The following is an 18,646-nucleotide window of genomic DNA, read 5'->3' on the forward strand; positions in this document are numbered from 1 at the left end:
CAACATAGTGATTCAGTATTTTTGCAGATTATATTCCATTATAGGTTATTATAAGATAATGGCTATAATCCCTGTGCTATACAGTATATCCTTGTTGCTTATCTATTTTATACATAGTAGTTTGTATCTGTTAATCCCATACCCCTAATTTGTCCCTCACTCTTCCCTCTCCCCTCTGGTAACCACAAGTTTGTTTTCTATATCTGTGAGTCTGTTTCTGTTTTGCATACACATTCATTTGTATTATTTTTAGATGCCACATATAAGTGATATCATGCACTATTTGTCTTTCTCTGTCTGGCTTATTTCACTAAGCATAATATTCTCTAGGTCCATCCATGTTGCTGCAAATGGCAAAATTTCATTCTTTTTATGGCTGAGCAATATTCCACTGTATATACTTACCACATCTTAATTCAGTCATCCTTTTTTAGGCACTTGGGTTGCTTCCATGTCTTGGATATTGTAAATAGGTGCATGTATCTTTTTGAATTCATGCTTTCGTTTTTTCTGGATGTATACCCAGGAGTGGAAAGCTGGATCCTATGGTATTTCTATTTTTAGATTTTGAGGAATCTCCATACTGTTTTCCATAGTAGTTGCACCAACTTAGATTCCCACCAACAGTATATGAGTGTTCCCTTTTCTCCATGTTCTCTCCAACACTTGTCATTTACTGTCTTTTGGAGAATAGCCATTCTGACAGGTGGGAGATGATATCTCATTGTGGTTTTGATGTGCATGTCCCTGATAATTAGTGATGCTGAGCATCTTTCATGGGTCTGTTGGCCATCTGTGTGTCTTCTTTGGAAAAATGTCTGTTGAGGTCCTCTGCCCATTTTTCAATGAGGTTGTTTGCTTTTTTTTGGAGTTTAAATCATATAAATTGAGTTGTATAACTTGAGTTAAAACCTTAAGAGGATGTAAGAGTTCTTTGTATATTTTGGATATTAACCCCTTGTCAAATATGTGATTAGATATATCTTCCCTGATTCAGTAGGTTGCCTTCACAATTTGATGATAGTTTCTTTTGCTGTGCAGAAAGTTTTTAGTTTGATGTAGTCCCATTAGTTTATTTTTGCTTTTGTGTCCCCTGCCTGCCTTCCCTTCTTGAAATTATCCATTTCTAGAGTTGAGGAAATAGCTACATACAGTTACCTTGCTGTTCACATGCCCCATGTTGAATTGCATGAATTAGCAATCATGTAAGAAATTTTGACATTGTGTACATTTGTGAAAATTCCTTTCCCTTAAAAATTACACAAAAACATCTCTTTTAAAAAAAACAATCTTTTTTGATAATAAAACCTAACAGCTTAAAAAAATTCTCTTTATACTGTGAGTCATTGCTTTGGCTGTTGGAAAGTACAAAGGGCAGAGGTAGAGGTGGCTAATTCAAGTCAATTTAAAAAAATTTTTTAAGTAAAAAGAAAAGAAAAAATGGAGCACACAAACCCCATTACTAGAAATAGTTACAGGTAATGGCAGAAGCAATCTATTCCAGAACAGAATTTTCTTTAACAATGTTATGGATGATCAAATACTGCAATGACTCCAGCTTTCTCCCAGCAAAGGGCACTTCTACAGTATTCAGCACTACTAGTCAGTTTTACAACCAAAAACAACCTAAAATTGTATTTTTAGATATTGCTAATACATTAGTTAATATTAAAGATACTCTAATATATTTATTAAAATACTGGGGTCTAGATGTATGTTATAATTTAAAATGTAAGGAATTATAAAGTGACAATAAGAGCTTGCCTGATAGAGTGTACCTGTCTGCATGGTCTCGGACAGTCCCAGTAATCAATCATTCCTATGAGTACTCATGCTACTTTGGATAGAGTACACTATGGCCTCACATCAGTCTATGCCATATTTTGCTGTCAAATGAGTTTTGTACCAAAATTTACACACCAAAGTGTAGGTTGCATAAAATTTTGGATTTTAGAATTGCTAAAGGAACTGTAGAACTGTACTCCAAATCCTGCTACTGATTCCTGACAAGTGGGTTTATGGACAATTGTGTCTTTCCATGAATTCAAGGGCTATTTCATTTATTTGCCTAAGAGATTAAGTATTTGAAATGACTACTGAAAAAGTGAGGATGAAATTTAAAAGTGATTTCTTTATTTCCAGTTCTCACTGATTTCATTTCTCATATACACTCTTTAAGAAATAAAAGACAAAGTAGGAAATTAAAGTACATTAATAAAGACATAGCAGTGTCTACAACACACACCCATGTCATCACATCCTCTTGTTATGAGCTGTATGTTTCCCATGCTCAGGCCTCAATGGAAAAGTTCTGTTTGAATCTGAAAAAGTGAAATATCACTCTGTGGTCCAATGGATGGGTGAAAAGAATACTTTTGCAATTCCCTGGGGACAGGCCAGGGTTACATACTGGTTGAGCCCCAGCACCAGGCTGCACAGGTGGCCCATGGAATCCTGGCAGGGAAAGGAGAGAAAGGGTGAGGTTGGGTGGGATGCCAGAAACCAGAGCGATGAGGTGAAGGGACTCCAGGAAACCGCTCCCGAGGCCAGGAGTCACCACATTCAGACTCCTGTGAGATTAATCCCAGTGAAGGATTTTGCCCCCAGAGAAATCACAGCAGTTGAGAAATTCTCAGTATAATTGCATTAACATTTATTAAGCGCTTACACTTTGCCTGCCATTGTTCTCTCAGGCCCGGTTTCAAACCCCGGATTGGGTGGACACTCTAGTTCAACTCCGAATGGTCATGAGAAGTCAGGCGCCTTGGAAAGTCGCCAGGTTGGAGTTAGGAAGTGAGGCGAGCCTAACCGCTCCAGAATCTGGCCGCAGAAACGCCCCACCGCGAAAGACAATCCCTAGTTTTCTCTTGTCCGGGGCCCCAGCGCTCTGGCTGCAGGTCAGCTCTGAGGTGGGAGCTGGAAGTCGGCTTCGCGGCGAGTCAGGAAGAAGGGACACGCCCAGGAGAGTCCCTGAGGGAGACGGAAGCTCTGCGCTACCGGAGGCCAGTGCTTCTCGATGCGTTTGGAGCGGCGACAGGCGCTGGGGGCCGTGGAGCAACGTGAAGGTGACTGGACGGCCCCACAGATGCACTGGAAGGGCCAGGGCCAGGGCGAGGGCGCAGGAGCGTTCATCGGGCGAAGTGGAGTTCTCAGGCCTGCTGGCCGCCCTTTGCTGGATGTCTCGGAGCCCAGCACGTGGGACCCAGTTTGGCAACGCCTATGCTGGACCCCTGGCCGCCCGGTGTGCCCAAGAGACCCTACCGGCCTCCCCCCGCCCAGCAAATCAGGGGACTGAGGGTCCCTGGTGAGAACTGGCCCCGGCCACCCCGCCCCTGCGTCGGGTCCTTCCCCAAAAGCCAAAGTAAGAGAGAGAAAGGCGTTGGAATTTGGTATAATTTATTAAGTAAGCGAAAGAAAAATTCACAAATGTCTCTGAAGACGAATTCTTCCATGATTGCTAAACGGAGAGGTGTTATTGTAATAACATCTGTCGCAAGGGATCATCCAATGACGGGTCTCAGCGGAGATGAGGGCTCCTGGGTCCAAAGGCGGCGGGAGAGGCAGCCCAGGGTCTTCCCGGCCACTGCGTGTAGGTCCGCGGCCACCAGCCTTGGGACGTCCGGTGGTGTCTCTCCAGGCCAGGAGGAGGGCGATGCTCCAGAAGGGTCCCCGCGGTCAGAGGTCTCGGGTTCCAGATGCTGGGTCCCCGATGCCGCAAGACCCGCCCAGGGAAGCTTTGAGGGTGGGCGGCGGCCCCACCTCCTGAGGGCGATTGTGGCTCCTGGCGGGTCGCGGGCGTCGTGTCCGGGGCGGGCGGCCCAGCGCCCCCCCGCCTGCAGGTGCTCTGCGCTCGGGGTCCGTGTTTCGGGCAGTGTGGGTGCAGACGCCCGCAGGGGGTAGAAAGTTGTTCCCCATTGAAGTCCTCGTCGTCCCCAGAGAGTTGGCCCAGCGTAGGATAGAAAGGGAGCTGCCATTCCTCAGGGTCCGCTAAGCTCAAGATTTGCAGCATCTCTGGTTCCTGGGACTCCTCTGCGGAATCCCAGGCCTCGCGCACGCAGCAGGGAAAGTTCGGCTCCATCACTTCAGCCCCTGAGAGGAGGAGAAGTTTTCAGGGATCCCTTCCTTGAGAATTTATACTTTCTCGGGCTCTTAGGGGTCCAACCAGAGGATATTAGGATGGGTGGTGCCGTTTTGTCAGGTTTCAGATTGCTTCAGAAGGCGGGCCCTGAGGAGATTAGGGGAAAATCCAATCATCTTGGATGGAGTTATTCGAAGTTGAATCGATTTTGTTGATTTGATAGAATTAAATTTTTGTTGTTGTTTGGTTTTTTTTTAAAGAATTACAGGTACAGGGACTCTGCCAAGACGAGCTCTTTGGAAGGTTACTCTTTTAGGAAAAGTATCCTATGTGCCTGACACTTTTAGTTAACTGTATGTCCATTGATTCTCAGGGCCCTTCTGCTTGGAAAGTACCATCAGATTTTACCCAGATGATCAGAATGAGAAGTTGGCCACCTTTCCATGAAATCACACTGCTGGTCAGACTGACACTCTGATCTTCAATTCTAAGTTAAAATTGCTTCAGACTTGCAGCCAACATGTAGGAGGGGAGGGCTCAAAGTCTAGAGATCTAGATGCAGACTGTTTGGGTACAAGTTCTGTCTATTATTTCTATATGACTCAGTTAGTTACCTAACCTCTCTTATCCTCATGTTTTTACCTGGATGGTAGCTAAAATTTAACGTTTTACAAGGTAACTTTTATGATTAAATTCAATAACAAAGGTCATGTAATTAGATATTCCCAGGCAGAAAACATGTTATTCATTTACAATTATTATTATTTTCATTGTCATTCTTAGTGATATTAAACATGGATATTAAACATAACATCAATGAATAACAAACTCAAAATGTTGTCTTTTTGTGTGTGTTTAATCTGAATGGATTGCTTTTTCCTTCTTGTGTCAGATCTATAGTGAAATCGTATTCCCTTACATCCTTCCTGAGATGTTTCAGACATTCTGTTGGCAAACATGTCAGTGCCTCTAAGCCTAGACTTCCTTGATCAGTCATTCGTCTTCAATGTAACAAAGTCAGTTAAATTCAGAGTTTTTAACAAGCATGTTTTGACAACCTGCCATGAGCAAGGTGCTGTGATGGTTTCTGCACATACAGAGCTGTAGAACTGGCTCCTGCTTTGGCAGAGCTGAACTTTAAGGGGAGAGCAAAGTCACAGTTAAGAGACCATGAGGACACAGCTAAAACTTGTTGATTCTCTGCCAGGAAAGAAAACTCTAACGTTTAAGATGACTCCCACCAAAGCCAGTGTTTTGCGTGAGCTGAGATAAAAAGAAATGGTATCAATAAAAATGAGAAATAAGGGGACTTCCATGGTGACACAGTGGTTAAGAATCCGCCTGCCAATGCAGGGGACATGTGTTCGAGCCCTGGTCCGGGAAGATCCCACATGCCGTGGAGCAACTATGCCCGTGCACCACAACTACAGAGCCCGCGAGCTACAGCTACTGAGCCCACGTGCCACAACTACTGAAGCCCGTGCGCCTAGAGCCCGTGCTCTGCAACAAGAGAAGCCACTACAATGAGAAGCCCGCGCAACACAACGAAGAGTAGCCCCTGCTTGCCGCAACTAGAGAAAGCCCGCGCACAGCAACCAAGACCAAATGCAGCCAAAATAAATAAATAAATAAATTAATTAATTATTTTTAAAAAGAAGTAACTTTAAAAAAAAAAAGAGAAATAAGGAAACAGAGAAAAGAGGGAAGAGAATCAAAACCAAAAATGAGAAATAAGGAAATAAAGAAGATGAAAGTATAGACAATGCAAGAGGCAGAGAGTTGCAAGTTCTGGTCAAGGCAGCCAATAGTGGTAAGTTGAAGGGGTTCATTAGACCAGCATGCAATGGCTGTAACTGACTTGGGGGAATCTAATAAAGATATTCAAGACACAAAGCTCTGCCTGGCCGGGTTTAAGGGAAGGACAACAACACTGTTTCCTTTGAAGGCTCAACATGGCACTAATAGGCCCTGGTGGTGTAGAACCTTCTCAGAAAGTTGTTTGAACACCAGTGACATTTGGTTTTCCCCACAGAGGTTAGGAGCAGCTAGCCTGTGTTATACATGCAGCAGAAAGAAGCCACTACAGTGAGAACCAGCAATGTGGTCAGACTGCAGATGATCAATATCAGTCACCAACAAAGTGGGGAACAACTGATTTCAGGTAAAGTCTACCCATTACATGTAGTTGGGATGTCTTAATATTTCTTTTAATCTGTAGGATTTCCCCAACTTTTCTATTTTTTTTCCTTTTTATTTTTTGAAGAAAAGGGTATGTCAAGTACAATGTCTCACCTATTTTTTTAAAGTTTCATTCATAAACAACCTTTCTGAGCATCAAAAATAGGAAAGTTCCACTGACCATATAGACCAGCATGGAGCAAACTCATCCTTCAATACTGGGCATGTGAAATAGCAAGGTATCTACCAGGTAGCTATTTTCTCAAGACAGGAATGAGGTGATTTCTAGAAGGGAAGGCAGAAAGAGTATTTTATAGATTCCACATATAATCACTGAAATGGATGTGAAATAAAGTAGATGGATTTTAGAATAAAATAAGTCCATTTCTTTTCCCACCTATACCAAAAATAAGTTTTGGTCTATTGTTAGGGAAAAGGGTGTCATGAAAGAATATAGATAGATCTGTGAGAAGAGTTAACAAGGACATGTATAGGCAGGGATTGCCTTCTGGTGAGAGAGTCAGGGACAGTCTTAGCGTGGGGAAAATATTCTCAGGGATCCTAACTATATGGTTCAAAAAGTGGGTTCCTTTTCCTGCAGGTTGGGATTCCAGTTTTGGGGTGAGGAGGTCTTGCCTATGGATTGTCTTCTTATTGCTAATCTTTTTGCTTTTGAGAAAGAAGTGAAACAAAACACAGGCTCCTAAGAGGAAAACCACAGTGCTATCTCTCAGTCCTAGCAGCACAATTAGGTGACAGCCACGGGTCCGCATTTTTTAAGGGAGAACTATGGTCTGGAGAGTCTGGGAAACGTGGTTGGCACTGTTTAGTGCACAGGGTCAGTAAATATTCTGATTCTCCTTGGAACCATTATTGTGCCCTGTAAGGAAACTAATTCTAAAGAGGTTCGTCTTCTATAGTAGGTCATAAGGTACTCTCAGTAATGATAACTTTTAAAAAATTCAATATTTAGTTTAAATTTTTCCCTTCTGCTGTGTAATTTCCTTCAGTTATCCCAATCCTTCGATAAAAACTGGTATAGCCGTTCAACCTTGTGTAATGATACTTGGTGGGATTAAAGAATGGGCACTAGATGAAATGCATCCTGAAACAGAGCAACCTTTTTTTGGAACCAGCTCACAGACAACAGTGTGCTATTGGTGACCATGTCCTGGCATCCAGGGGGAGACCAGCAGTGATGCAAAGTTTTCTTATAGAGGAGCTGGGAATATCCGGATGGACTGCAGTGGGGACTGTGTGGCTGTATGTCAATCCAGGAAGAGACATGAGAAAATCCCTTTACACGTAGACTTGAGACAGGTAACAAGGAATTGGGAGGCAACTTGATGCTTGACGTACATATCATGGTCAAATTCTAAGTCTCAGTTGCAAATTCCCAAGGTAGGCACTTGTGGAAGGAACTGCAGCAGAGTGTTTACATAGGCAAGGCTTTGGAAACCCTGCCCTCTCTCAGCCTAATGGGTGGCTGTGCCCTAGTGCTTTCCCTTCCAACTTGCTTAGAACCACCCTTAGTTGCTACAGTCACAACCTGTCCAGGGCTCAGCCTGGTACATTCAGCCTCTGGGTATCTTTTCAAAGTCATGCCTTCCATTTTACCTCTAAGAGCAGCATAGTTTGGAACTGTGCAAATATGACTATCATTTATTTTTAATCTTATATTGGAAAATCTCCTGTTAACCACAATTTCTGGCTTGTAGAAGTGGAATTCTGGGTCAAGAGTATTCATATATATTTTTTGAGATTGATTGATTGATTGATTGATTGATTTAGGCTGCGCTGGGTCTTCGTTTTGGTGTGCAGGCTCTTGATTGGTGTGTGCAGGTTTCTCTAGTAGCAGCGAGCGGGCTTAGTTGTGGTATGTGGGATCTTAGTTCCCTGACCAGGGATCGAACCTGGGGGCCTCCTGCATTGGGAGCTCGGAGTCTTAACCACTGGACCACCAGGGAAGTCCCCAAGGGTATTCATATTGAAATGCTTAATGCATATTGTTATGTTGGCTTTCCAAAGACCCTTTCAAATTCATTTCTCAAAAGCTGCGTTGGGGAGTTACCACTTTACCAATATTAGAACAAATGGAAAAGATTAATACAGACCACTGTGGTAGTCAAAGTTATATGTCATGGTTTCACTTTACATTTCTTTCATCTTAAGGAGCCCTGACCTGGGTCCCAGCTCTCCTTTCAGCCACAGAACCCCCTATACCGCTTCCAGGCCTGACTCTACCCACCCAAATCAATCCACAGGCAGAGAATAAGGAAGCACGTTTTAATCATTGCTCATAATTGAAATCAACATAAGAAGCATGACGACTCTGAGTACGAGAGAAAGCTCCTTAAGATAGTATGGATTCCCTGAAGAGAGATTTCTAATTGAGAAAGCTGTCAGTAATCCAGGAAAGGAGGGACAAATAAGGAATGGTCTGCCCCACAGAGTCCTCCAGGCTCATCGCAGAGCGAGGCGGGGCCCAGGGGAGAAGCCCAGCCAGGCAGAAGGAGGCCTCCACTGGGGTGACTCAGGCTCCAGGCCAGGGCATGGGTTGAAGGGGCGCCGTGGGCCGGACAGAAGGCTGCGACTCCTTTCCTTGCCGAGTTCCACAGGGTTTCAAGCCTCCACAGGGTTTCTGCAGCTTCGGGGTAGGGCATGGGGATCGTCCTGGGCTCCTGGAGGCCATCTGGCCGCGTGTCTGTCGGCCTCCGCTGCTGCGGGCATCTCCTGGCTGTTCAGGCCCGATTGTGCCCTGCGGTGTGTGGCTTCGGCCTCTTCTTGACGGGACTGCCGCTCCACCCCGGATTAGCCGTTGGCTCCTGGACTTGTGGGTCTCGCCAGCGTTTGTGGCCGCTCTCCACCTGGGGACCGTCTGCGTGTCCGGGGCAAGCGCGCCGCGGCAGCCCACATGCACAGTAGTGCGCGTCCTCGCAGAACCGGGGGCTTCGGCAGGAGGGGCGGCTCAGCGCAGGGAAGTTATCCAGAGCCCAGGCCCAGGCCTGTTCTCGGTTGAGGCCCGGTGGCACGTGGGGCTCTGGATGCGCCCTCCTCCGGGACAGCTCTTCCCAGGTGTAGTGTGCGTGCGGCTCCATGGCTTCAGCCTCCTCCCAGGCCAGACGCGTAGCGGGTCTAAGCAAAGGGGCGAATGATTCAGCCCCGTACTGAGTGTGCCTTTTATAGGGTCTGTCTCGTACAGGAGATCGGAAACCCACGTCCAGATAAGTGGGGATAGACACTCATTTGCCTTGCAAATTGCCTCGGAGCCTCGCGAGATTAAGGAGAAACCTGCATCTTGCTGGGAGGGGTTTGGAAATTCCGAGTGGTTTCGGTGATGGAGTTAAAGGAGGGGAATGGGAGCGGAAGGAGGGTCCCTGGGGAGAGAGGTCCAGTCCTGGTCTTTTCCATTCACTGGGGGAAAAAGCTCTCTACTCCTCAGGAAAGGCTGACAAATTACGCTTCGCATGTCTAATAATTTAGCATATTAGAGAGGATTGCCTGGTTTCAGAGTTGAGACTCCGCGATGATAGATTCTTGCCAGGACACAAAGCTAGTTTGGGCATTAGCTGGATCGAGGTTCCAGGTCTTCATGCAGGCATATCAGGAAGGGAAACAAGTAAAGGAGTGATCAGGTTGGGGTGGGAAAAGGAGAGTCCCATGCCTACTTAGAATTGCAATATTCTTATTTTTTTTGTTCACTAGAAGATCTGAATCAAAGGAAGATGCCATATATACTGTGCTTTTCATACCTAATTCACAAATGCATTGAGTTAATGCCACATTTTCAAGATTTTTTCCTTTTTTTGTTTATTTGCAGAATTCCTATCCTTTTTTATGTAATTGTGTTCATTCTGTTATTAGAAGCTCCTCTTTCTCTCTGCTCTCCCTACTTCTATTGCAATTCTTGCCATTTGAAGCTATTTTCTATGTGTGTTTTTGTATCAGACGTCATATGTGACATACTTTTGTGTACATATGTCTTCAGTTCATGTAAGGTTATCAGTTTATTATAAACTAATAACTTAGTTTATTATTTTTCGTTCATTTGCATGTTTCTAAGATTGTTATCGGTGCATTTCACCTATTGCTTCCTATGCTGCCATGTTAACCTCTGGTGAACCCCTGACACATTTTGCCTATCTGCTGTCCCACAGTGGACAAGCACATTGCCAGTTACCCACCTTCATCACATATGATAGAACCCTCGTGAGAGAACTTCTCTAGGATATATATCCATAAGCAGAATTATGTCATTAAAATGCATACACCTAAGTTTATTGAGTATTGCCATATTATTCTTCAGGATGCATGTGACATTGACCCTCCAACAATAATGCGTGAAGATAACGGGATGCACACATTCCCGCAAACATTTGGAATGACCACAGTCTTTTAACATTTCCCAGGGGATTCGTGAATCTGAGAAGAGCAGCTCTGGGGCTGGTGGTAAATTCAGTGTTTTTTGGTTTCTGACAGTGTCTATCTTTGGGGGCCACTTTGTGGCTGTTTGGTTCTGGGAGCCATTCCTGAAGTTCAGGCAAAAATCTGTCTTCGTTATTCCATTAAATTTCAAGTTTTTTTTTTCAGTGTAATCATTTTATTAACAAAAGGAACCCATGGTGTTCAGATCAGAGTACAAAATACAATCTTTATTTTTTTTCCCTGTGAGTTAAATTGTTACATTTTTTAAAATTATTTATTTATTTTTATTTATTTATTTATGGCTGTGCTGGGTCTTCGTTTCTGTGCGAGGGCTTTCTCCAGTTGCAGCAAGTGGGGGCCACTCTTCATCGCGGTGCGCGGGCCTCTCACTATCGCGGCCTCTCTTGTTGCGGAGCACAGGCTCCAGATGCGCAGGCTCAGTAATTGTGGCTCACGGGCCCAGTTGCTCTGCGTCATGTGGGATCTTCCCAGACCAGGGCTCGAACCCGTGTCCCCTGCATTGGCAGGCAGACTCTCAACCACTGCGCCACCAGGGAAGCCCGATTGTTACATTTTTATAATAAAAATAAAAAGCTTTCATAGTTAACTTATTGAAAACATAACCCCTGCCTACTGAGTTTCTTATCGTGCAAAACAAAAACATGAAAGTAAAGTTCTGCTCATGGAAGGATTCTGTGTGCCAAAAGATGCACATTCTCAATTTCAAAATTTTTGCATCAAAAAGAAAATTCTAAGGCCACGGTTTCTTTGCAAACAAAACAAGCAAATAACAGCTAAAATTTTATCTTCATTCCCAAGTATTCTCTGTTCTAATGTAGAGTCTTCAACATTCATCAAATAATTTCTTGATTACAAAAAGATATACAGTTTCAACCTACTTCTTAAGGTCAGATATACCAATATCAATTCAATAAGGCAAATCATATCTTTTAGCTATTCTCTTAAGTGCTACAAAATCAGCTTTGTTTTAATTTGGTGGGTGCACTTCATGATTTCTTTTAAAAAGGTGACAAAACAATCCTAGTAAAAAATTCCAGTAAGCAGTTGCTTTTCTACATGCAACCAGACAATTAAACTTTCTCTTCCTCCATACCATTTTGTTTTGTTTATTTCACTTTGTTTTGGCATCATGTACATAGACAACGTCTTGACAAAATGTATAAACTACAACTCAGAGGTCAAGAAATAGCTGAAGATGATCTTTTTTTTAAGTAAAAATAAAACAGTTTAGACAGCATATAGCTACAAACACACAAAAGCGAAGCAAAATAAAAGATCACCAAAAAACCAAAGCAGGGAATAAAAATTTGTGACAATTTCAGTACCACAATTATTGGTAAAACAGTTTACACTGTGATTTTCAACAGTGGCTTACAATGAAAGAACAGCTTAAGATGCTTACATGATTACAAAGAAGAGAGGTATATCCAGAAGGGTGAAAAGCATACATTTACCTAATGTTTGTATAAAAATCCCTGATCAAATGTCTGACTAATTTTTACGTACAAAATTTAATTTAACCTTAGAACTTTTCTATTTCTAACTGAATGTACTGATTGAAAGAAAAGCTAATCATTCGGTTGAATGAAGTACAGTATTCTGCATGGGAAGTACCAGAGTTTCTAGATCAAACACATAGGACATGGAGAAAACCAAAGTACTGGGCTGGTCCAAAATCTCTATCATGGGAATCCCTACCGTCCTTCTACTTAGTGTCCAGAAATGCTCTCAGCTCACAAAACCAATAGATTAAAGTAAAAACAAGTGAACATGTGACCGTGACTAGGAGGAGAGAGGGGGACAGTAAAAACACTGCTCAAACTTTTAGCAGCAACACAGTATTGTTGGTCTGAATATCCTGAGGTTGAATGGTAATAAAATATTGCACCAAAACAATAAAAAAATCACAGTTTGAACAGAATTACTAAAGAACTGGAATAACAATGTACAACACAGTGACTGTCAGTAGACTTAAGTCTCTTGATGGAAATTAAGCTTATGACTTTTTTTTTAAATGGTAATTTTGCCTTCTTGGTTTTGTATTTATTTTGAAATACCCTTTGGTATACGCATAGTAACTTTCATCTAGTGCTAACCTTATAGATTTTGCCCTTGGTCCAGTTTCAGGTTGAGGGATAGGAGAGATGAGATTGCTACTGCAAATGAGCAGAAACTCCAAAGAAGACTTCTCAGGCCTGGAGTTTTCAACCGTATCTGATTCTGATAACCCCACTAGAGGTAGGTAAGAAAAGGCCTTTCCTCACCCCTGTGCAGTTATCAAGGCATCCTAAGGATGCAAGCTTTTTTTTTTTTTTTTTAAAACCTCTTTTTTTTCTAATATGCTTCTAGGTAAATAACACATGAGGAAAATCAAACGCGTACCCTGCTAAAGTACTTAAAGGGAATAAAAAACGCAACCTTCAACCTTCAACTAAAGGACTTAAGGGAATAAAAAGTACAACCTTTCCCCTTTCAACTGACAAGCCTTTCTAGGAACTCTTTCTTGGTTTCATAATACCATATAGCCAATTTATAAACTACCTCTTAAACTACGATTAAAAGAGTGAAAACTGTATTACTTCATTAGAACCTCATAAGACCATGACCTCAGAAAAGGATTCTTTTAAGGACTTCAGTCTTATGGAATATGAAGACCCTGACACCGGAGAGTCTTGCTTTGTAGACTGGGCCCCTTTCCTGTCCATGTACATACAACCGTGTGTTGCTATTTCTCCAAAATCGAGTCTCCTCCCAGTGCGTCCATACCGCCTTAAAGCTTAGGATACATCTGTGCCACTTTGAGAAACCTTTGTAAAGATACGCTCGCATAGTGTTTCCACTATTTACAGGCACTTTCTCTTGGGCCAGCACAGGCATCCCTCCACTTACTCTGTCTCCATCAGGACTTCCATTACATTCTGTGACTTTTCACATCTTCGTCCCATTGTTCAAAGGGGACACAAGACCACATCACAAACTTGTGCAACAATCCTGTTGGCCCACTGGAAAGTTCACTCTTGCTTTAATTTCTATCACCTCAGTCTTGATGTTCATTTATGTTCTTAAGCTAATCTTCCCTCCCTCTTCCCCAAAAAGGCAGGGGGGAGGAACTGACATTCTAATTTGATGATGAACACAGTGATTTCTGAAATATGTTCAGAGAATGAAGGAAACAGGCTGGGTCTCTTCTATGTCACTAGGATGTGGATCAACCTCTGAATAAAGAGGCAGAGGCTGAAATCTGAATTCCTGAGTGCAGGCAAACAGAGGACAGCATGACTCGCCCTCCCAGTTAGGGGGTTGAGGGTAAGGAGGAATGTGTCTAGAGAATTCTTCCTCAGATACCATGTCTGCGCAGTTTGGTGGTGCTTCAGGCTGTTCTCGCAGAGTCAGTGTCAACAAGCTCATATCCATAATGAACTGGCTGGCAGTGCTGGAGTTCCTGCTGCCAAAACCATTGTATGGGACCATGCCAGGCACTAAGGGCAGCTCAAGCATCAATTTTTTAGCAGCAGGAATGTGAATATACACAGCTAAGGAGTAGTCCACTCGGATGATGCAGCACGGCGTCCCGGGAGGGATTTTGAGGGTCTTCCCGTTCCAGGTGCCGGTGCTCCCGGAGGCGGTGTGGTTCCCGCGCACGCTGGCAACCGTGGCCGCACGGTCTTTGTTTTCCCGCTGGCCAGGTACGTCTGCGTCTGGAAAATGGCAGCTTTGGGAACAATCAGACGAGAGGAACAATTTCCTATTTCTGCATAGATTGGAGTAGCTTCTCCATTACAGTATCCCTTTCTTTCAGTTTTGTCACTCAGCGAGACTGGACCAGAAGTGAAAAACCAACAGCCAACCATCTTCTGTTGAGTTTTCAATACAGGGGTTAGTAATGCTGGTGGGTTGACATCGATGTGACTGACAACCTGGAGTTCCCGCTTAACACTCTGATCAGGTCGTTCCAAAACCGTTCTCACACAGTACTGAACACTTCCATATCTCCAGGTGAATGAGGTTACCAAAGGTTCCGATGGAAGCTGAAAGCTGAATGGGAATTCATGTTTTCCAGGCTGTAGTAAGAGGATGCCTTCACCGGCCGGGGGCTCGCGCAGGCTCAGGCGCACGGTCAGGCTCTCCACCCCCGAGGCGGCGGCGGGGTCCGCGGCGCCGGCGGCGCGGCCCTGGACCTCCAGGCGCTGCGCGCGCAGGGTCACCGGCTCGGCAGCCTCCAGCAGCACGTGCCCAACCACAGCCTCGCCGCTCGAGTCGCAGCCCTTGCGCCTGTCCTCGAACAGCGGCCCTCGGAGCCCACCCCCGCCGCGGACCCCGCCTCGCCGTCCATCCTACCGGGCGACGCTGCCGCGCCAAGGAGGTCGACACCGGCGCGGAGCCGGGGTCGTGAGCAGAGCGGAGCCGCTGTCACAGGCGCCACCCTCACGCCGAGGGCCACCGCGGCCGCTGTGCGGGGCCTGGTGGAGGCCCCACAAGTTATTTTTTTATCCCCTAATAAATCATTTTATGCTTAAACTGTTTGAGTTATTCCATTTCTGTTCCTAAAAACCACAAAAAGAAATACAACAGGGACATCACAGCCAACATTATATTTACTTATTACAATCTTTTTCTTTTAGAAATCTTAGAAGAATGAATCTAGATGTCCTTAATAGCATATGTAAATGTTCACATTTTTCTTTTGCTCTTCAGGATGCTTTGAGAATGTTTGTTTTATATTCATCCTGGTTTTTAGATGAGACCATAAGGTTAAAAGATGAAAATGCTCCCTCAGTATTTTATCTTGGAATTTTACATCTTTCGTTTCTTACATGTCCTTCCATCACGAATTAAATAAACCATTCTAATAAAGACATTTGAATGTCTTTTGTATGTGTTAACCTTTTTAACACAGGGCTCCTGGGACAGGAGCAAGGAGCTTCTCTAATCCCTGCTGGGCATTGAAGTAGCCCAGAGACTGGGGCATCTGGAGTCTCGTGGTGAGGGGCTGAGCCTAGTGGTAGAGTGAGTGTGGAGGGTTGAAAGAACCCTGAAACTAAAGACCAAAGTGCAGCTCCTTAGCTAGACCAAGAGGGAAAATTATCTGCGAGAAAGTCTTCATACTTAATCTGGTTCCTTCCTCACCCTAATCACACTCCCAAGACTTAAAGGCTGACTTTGCTTGAGACCAAGAAATAGAGTTCCTTTGCCATTAGCCTTCTGGAAACACCTCACCCTGCCCACTGCCCACCATAGGGAGGGAAAGTTCTTCTCTTAAGTCCATGCTAGTCTCACCTAAGGGTCACTAAGGATGAGAGTTTCTCCTTACCATTCTCCAGCCCAGTTATTTGAAACAAACCATTAAACAGCAGGGCACATGCAATAGAGCTCACAGAGGAAAAGAAGATGTCACTTAGGATACCAAATGTCATGGAGTGTCACTTTCAAGAGGAGATTTTAAACACCATGACTGTGTCCTGCTGGCACTCCTTGTCTGGCTCTTCTCTCCTGCTTGCTTTACTGAAGCAGGATAACTTGTGGCTCCCTAGTCCCTGCAGAGGCCCACTTGGCAAGGAACTCAGGGCAGCTCCTAAACTGTGTCAGCAAGGAACTTAATCCCAAACAGGTAAAATTCAGTTGTACAGTTTTGTTGAAAGCAAAATACCAATCATCTTGCATAAATTTCTTTTTTTTAAAGTTTATTTAACGAGGTTCACATTCCTACCAATGAAAAAATACAGAAATTAAAACAATAGCGTGTATATTTCATCTTGTTATACAAATTCAGACGACATTGTACATTGATTTTACCAATGATCTTCACATTGCAGGGTAATACGCATTTCATAAACTGCCAATGGGACTGTACTTAGTGAGGGACTCAGCGCAAATCTCGGGGCTCCTGGCAGCCCTGGGTCTTCCGGGCCACTGCGCGTCGGATCCGCTGCCACCAGCCTTGGGACGTGCGGCGGCTCCCGGGGGCAGGAGCCAGGCGACGCTCCATAGGGTCCCCGCCGTCAGCGTTCTCTGGCTCCGCTCGTCCGTCCGGGAAGCGGTGCCACCCGCCGAGGGAGGCTGCGGGGGCGGCGGCCGCCTCTCCTGGGGCGCCTCTGGGTCCGGGTGGGTCGCGGGCGTCTGGTCCGGGGCAGGTGGCTCTGCGTCCCGTCGCGAGGGCTTCGGCCTCCAGCAAAGTGTCCGTTTCGCGAACGGTCCCAGCGCAGAAGCCCGCCGCAGGGACTGGAAAGCATTTCCCAGTCGAAGTCTGGGCCGTCCCAGGAGAGCTCGCACGGGGCGGGGTAGAAAGGGAGCGTCCAGGGCGCAGAGTCGGCTGAGCTCGGGGCTGGCGGCCTCTGAGGCCCCAGCGCTCACAGCCGGGAAAGGGCTGCGCCATCGCGTGGGTCTCACACCAGGCGATACCGAGTGTCTGGGATTCGGAAGCCCCCAGCCCGCGAGTTTTTATGCTCTTCTGGCCTCCTGGCGAGATGGGAGGAGTTTGGGTGGTGACATTAATCCTACAAGATAATTGCATCAGAAGACCTGATAATATTAATACAAAAACCAATCATCTTGGATAAAATTATTCATGGTCAAATCTCTTCATGATAGATGGGATTAGGGTTGAAAAGGAAAAGTACTAGTACACCCGAGGGGGAAAAACCTGTTTGTGGGGACAATGGGGTGTAGAAGGCCCCAAATCATACTGCTAGTGTTGGAACAGACACTTGGAAACCCAGATCTCCAAGCAAAGGAATGCTTGTAGGGGTGGGGGAATGCCAAAGGAAGATTTGTGATGTAAAGGAGGGCCAAGGGTGGTGACCTAATTCTCACATTGGACTTTCTGACTTTCCCAGTTTTGTCCTCTCCTAGTGAATTGCTCAATTCAAAGAACTTCAAATTGTGTTTGGACCAGAATCACGACAAGAAGCTCCAGAAACTGAACTGCTTGGGTGCAGGGGCAGTTCCACCCCTCTCTGGATGAGTGACCCTCAGCAGATTATCTCCTCTCTCTAGGCCTCCTTTTGTCACCTCTGAAATGGAAAGCAAATAAACAAGGCAGCTTTCATGAATGCATTCAATAATAAAAATGAACACTTAGGATTACCTAGCAGAAATTAACGTGCTCAAGTATTATTATCATTATTATCAATATCATCATGGATAGAATGATAATTTAATGAGAACAAATGTTAAACACTGCCTTTTGAGGGGAGGTTTTTTTCCCTCTAAATGGATTTTTTTCCTTAACATAACATATCCATGGTGTATTGCATTGTAATATGTCCTTCTTCATCTGCGTCAACCTGTTGACAAAAGCATCAGTGGCTACATTATTGATGTCCTTGACTAGAAAGCATTTCCCAGTAAAATTTTATTTTACTGTGATAAAGTACAGTCATTCCCAACACTTAGGAAGCACATTTTGATGTCCTTCCATGTTCCAGGTGCTGTGATTGGAGCCACACACAAAAAGATGAAAATCTGGGGGCTTCCCTGGTGGCGCAGTGGTTAAGAATCCGCCTGCCAGTGCAGGGGACACGGGTTCGATCCCTGGTCCAGGAAGATCCCACTTGCCGTGGAGCAACTAAGCCTGTGCGCCACAACTACTGAGCCTGCGCTCTAGAGCCCGCGTGCCACAACTACTGGAGCCCGTGCGCCTAGAGCCCGTGCTCTGCAACAAGAGAAGCCACCACAATGAGAGACCTGCGCACCGCAGCGAAGAGTGGCCCCTGCTCGCCACAACTAGAGAAAAGCCCACGCGTGGCAACAAGGACCCAATGCAGCCAAAAATAAAATAAATTAAAATAAAATAAATTTTAAAAAATGATGAAAATCTGGCTACAGCTTTCAGTCCTTATATCTTCGTGAGAGAGCGAAGTGGCAGTCAAGAGACCATTCAGAATGCAGCCAAGTCCATGAGCATTGCCGTAGCTGATTTGCTGACCAGAAAGAAACGTTCTCAAT

At 44.8% G+C, this 18,646-nt stretch overlaps 1 protein-coding gene and 1 pseudogene across 1 annotated transcript; both read right to left on the minus strand.

The window, feature by feature from the left end:
* Nucleotides 1-3,517: 3,517 nt before the first annotated feature.
* On the minus strand, nucleotides 3,518-4,078 carry LOC133090503 (annexin-2 receptor-like). Its single transcript, XM_061188940.1, has one exon. The coding sequence runs from the start codon at nucleotides 4,076-4,078 to the stop codon at nucleotides 3,518-3,520; it is 561 nt and encodes a 186-aa protein (XP_061044923.1).
* Nucleotides 4,079-13,835: 9,757 nt separating this feature from the next.
* LOC133089659 (arrestin domain-containing protein 4-like) lies at nucleotides 13,836-15,035 on the minus strand (annotated as a pseudogene).
* Between the last annotated feature and the right edge of the window lie 3,611 nt (nucleotides 15,036-18,646).

The sequence above is a fragment of the Eubalaena glacialis genome, chromosome 4 (assembly GCF_028564815.1).
Source record: "Eubalaena glacialis isolate mEubGla1 chromosome 4, mEubGla1.1.hap2.+ XY, whole genome shotgun sequence".
Taxonomy (NCBI): Eukaryota; Metazoa; Chordata; class Mammalia; order Artiodactyla; family Balaenidae; genus Eubalaena; species Eubalaena glacialis.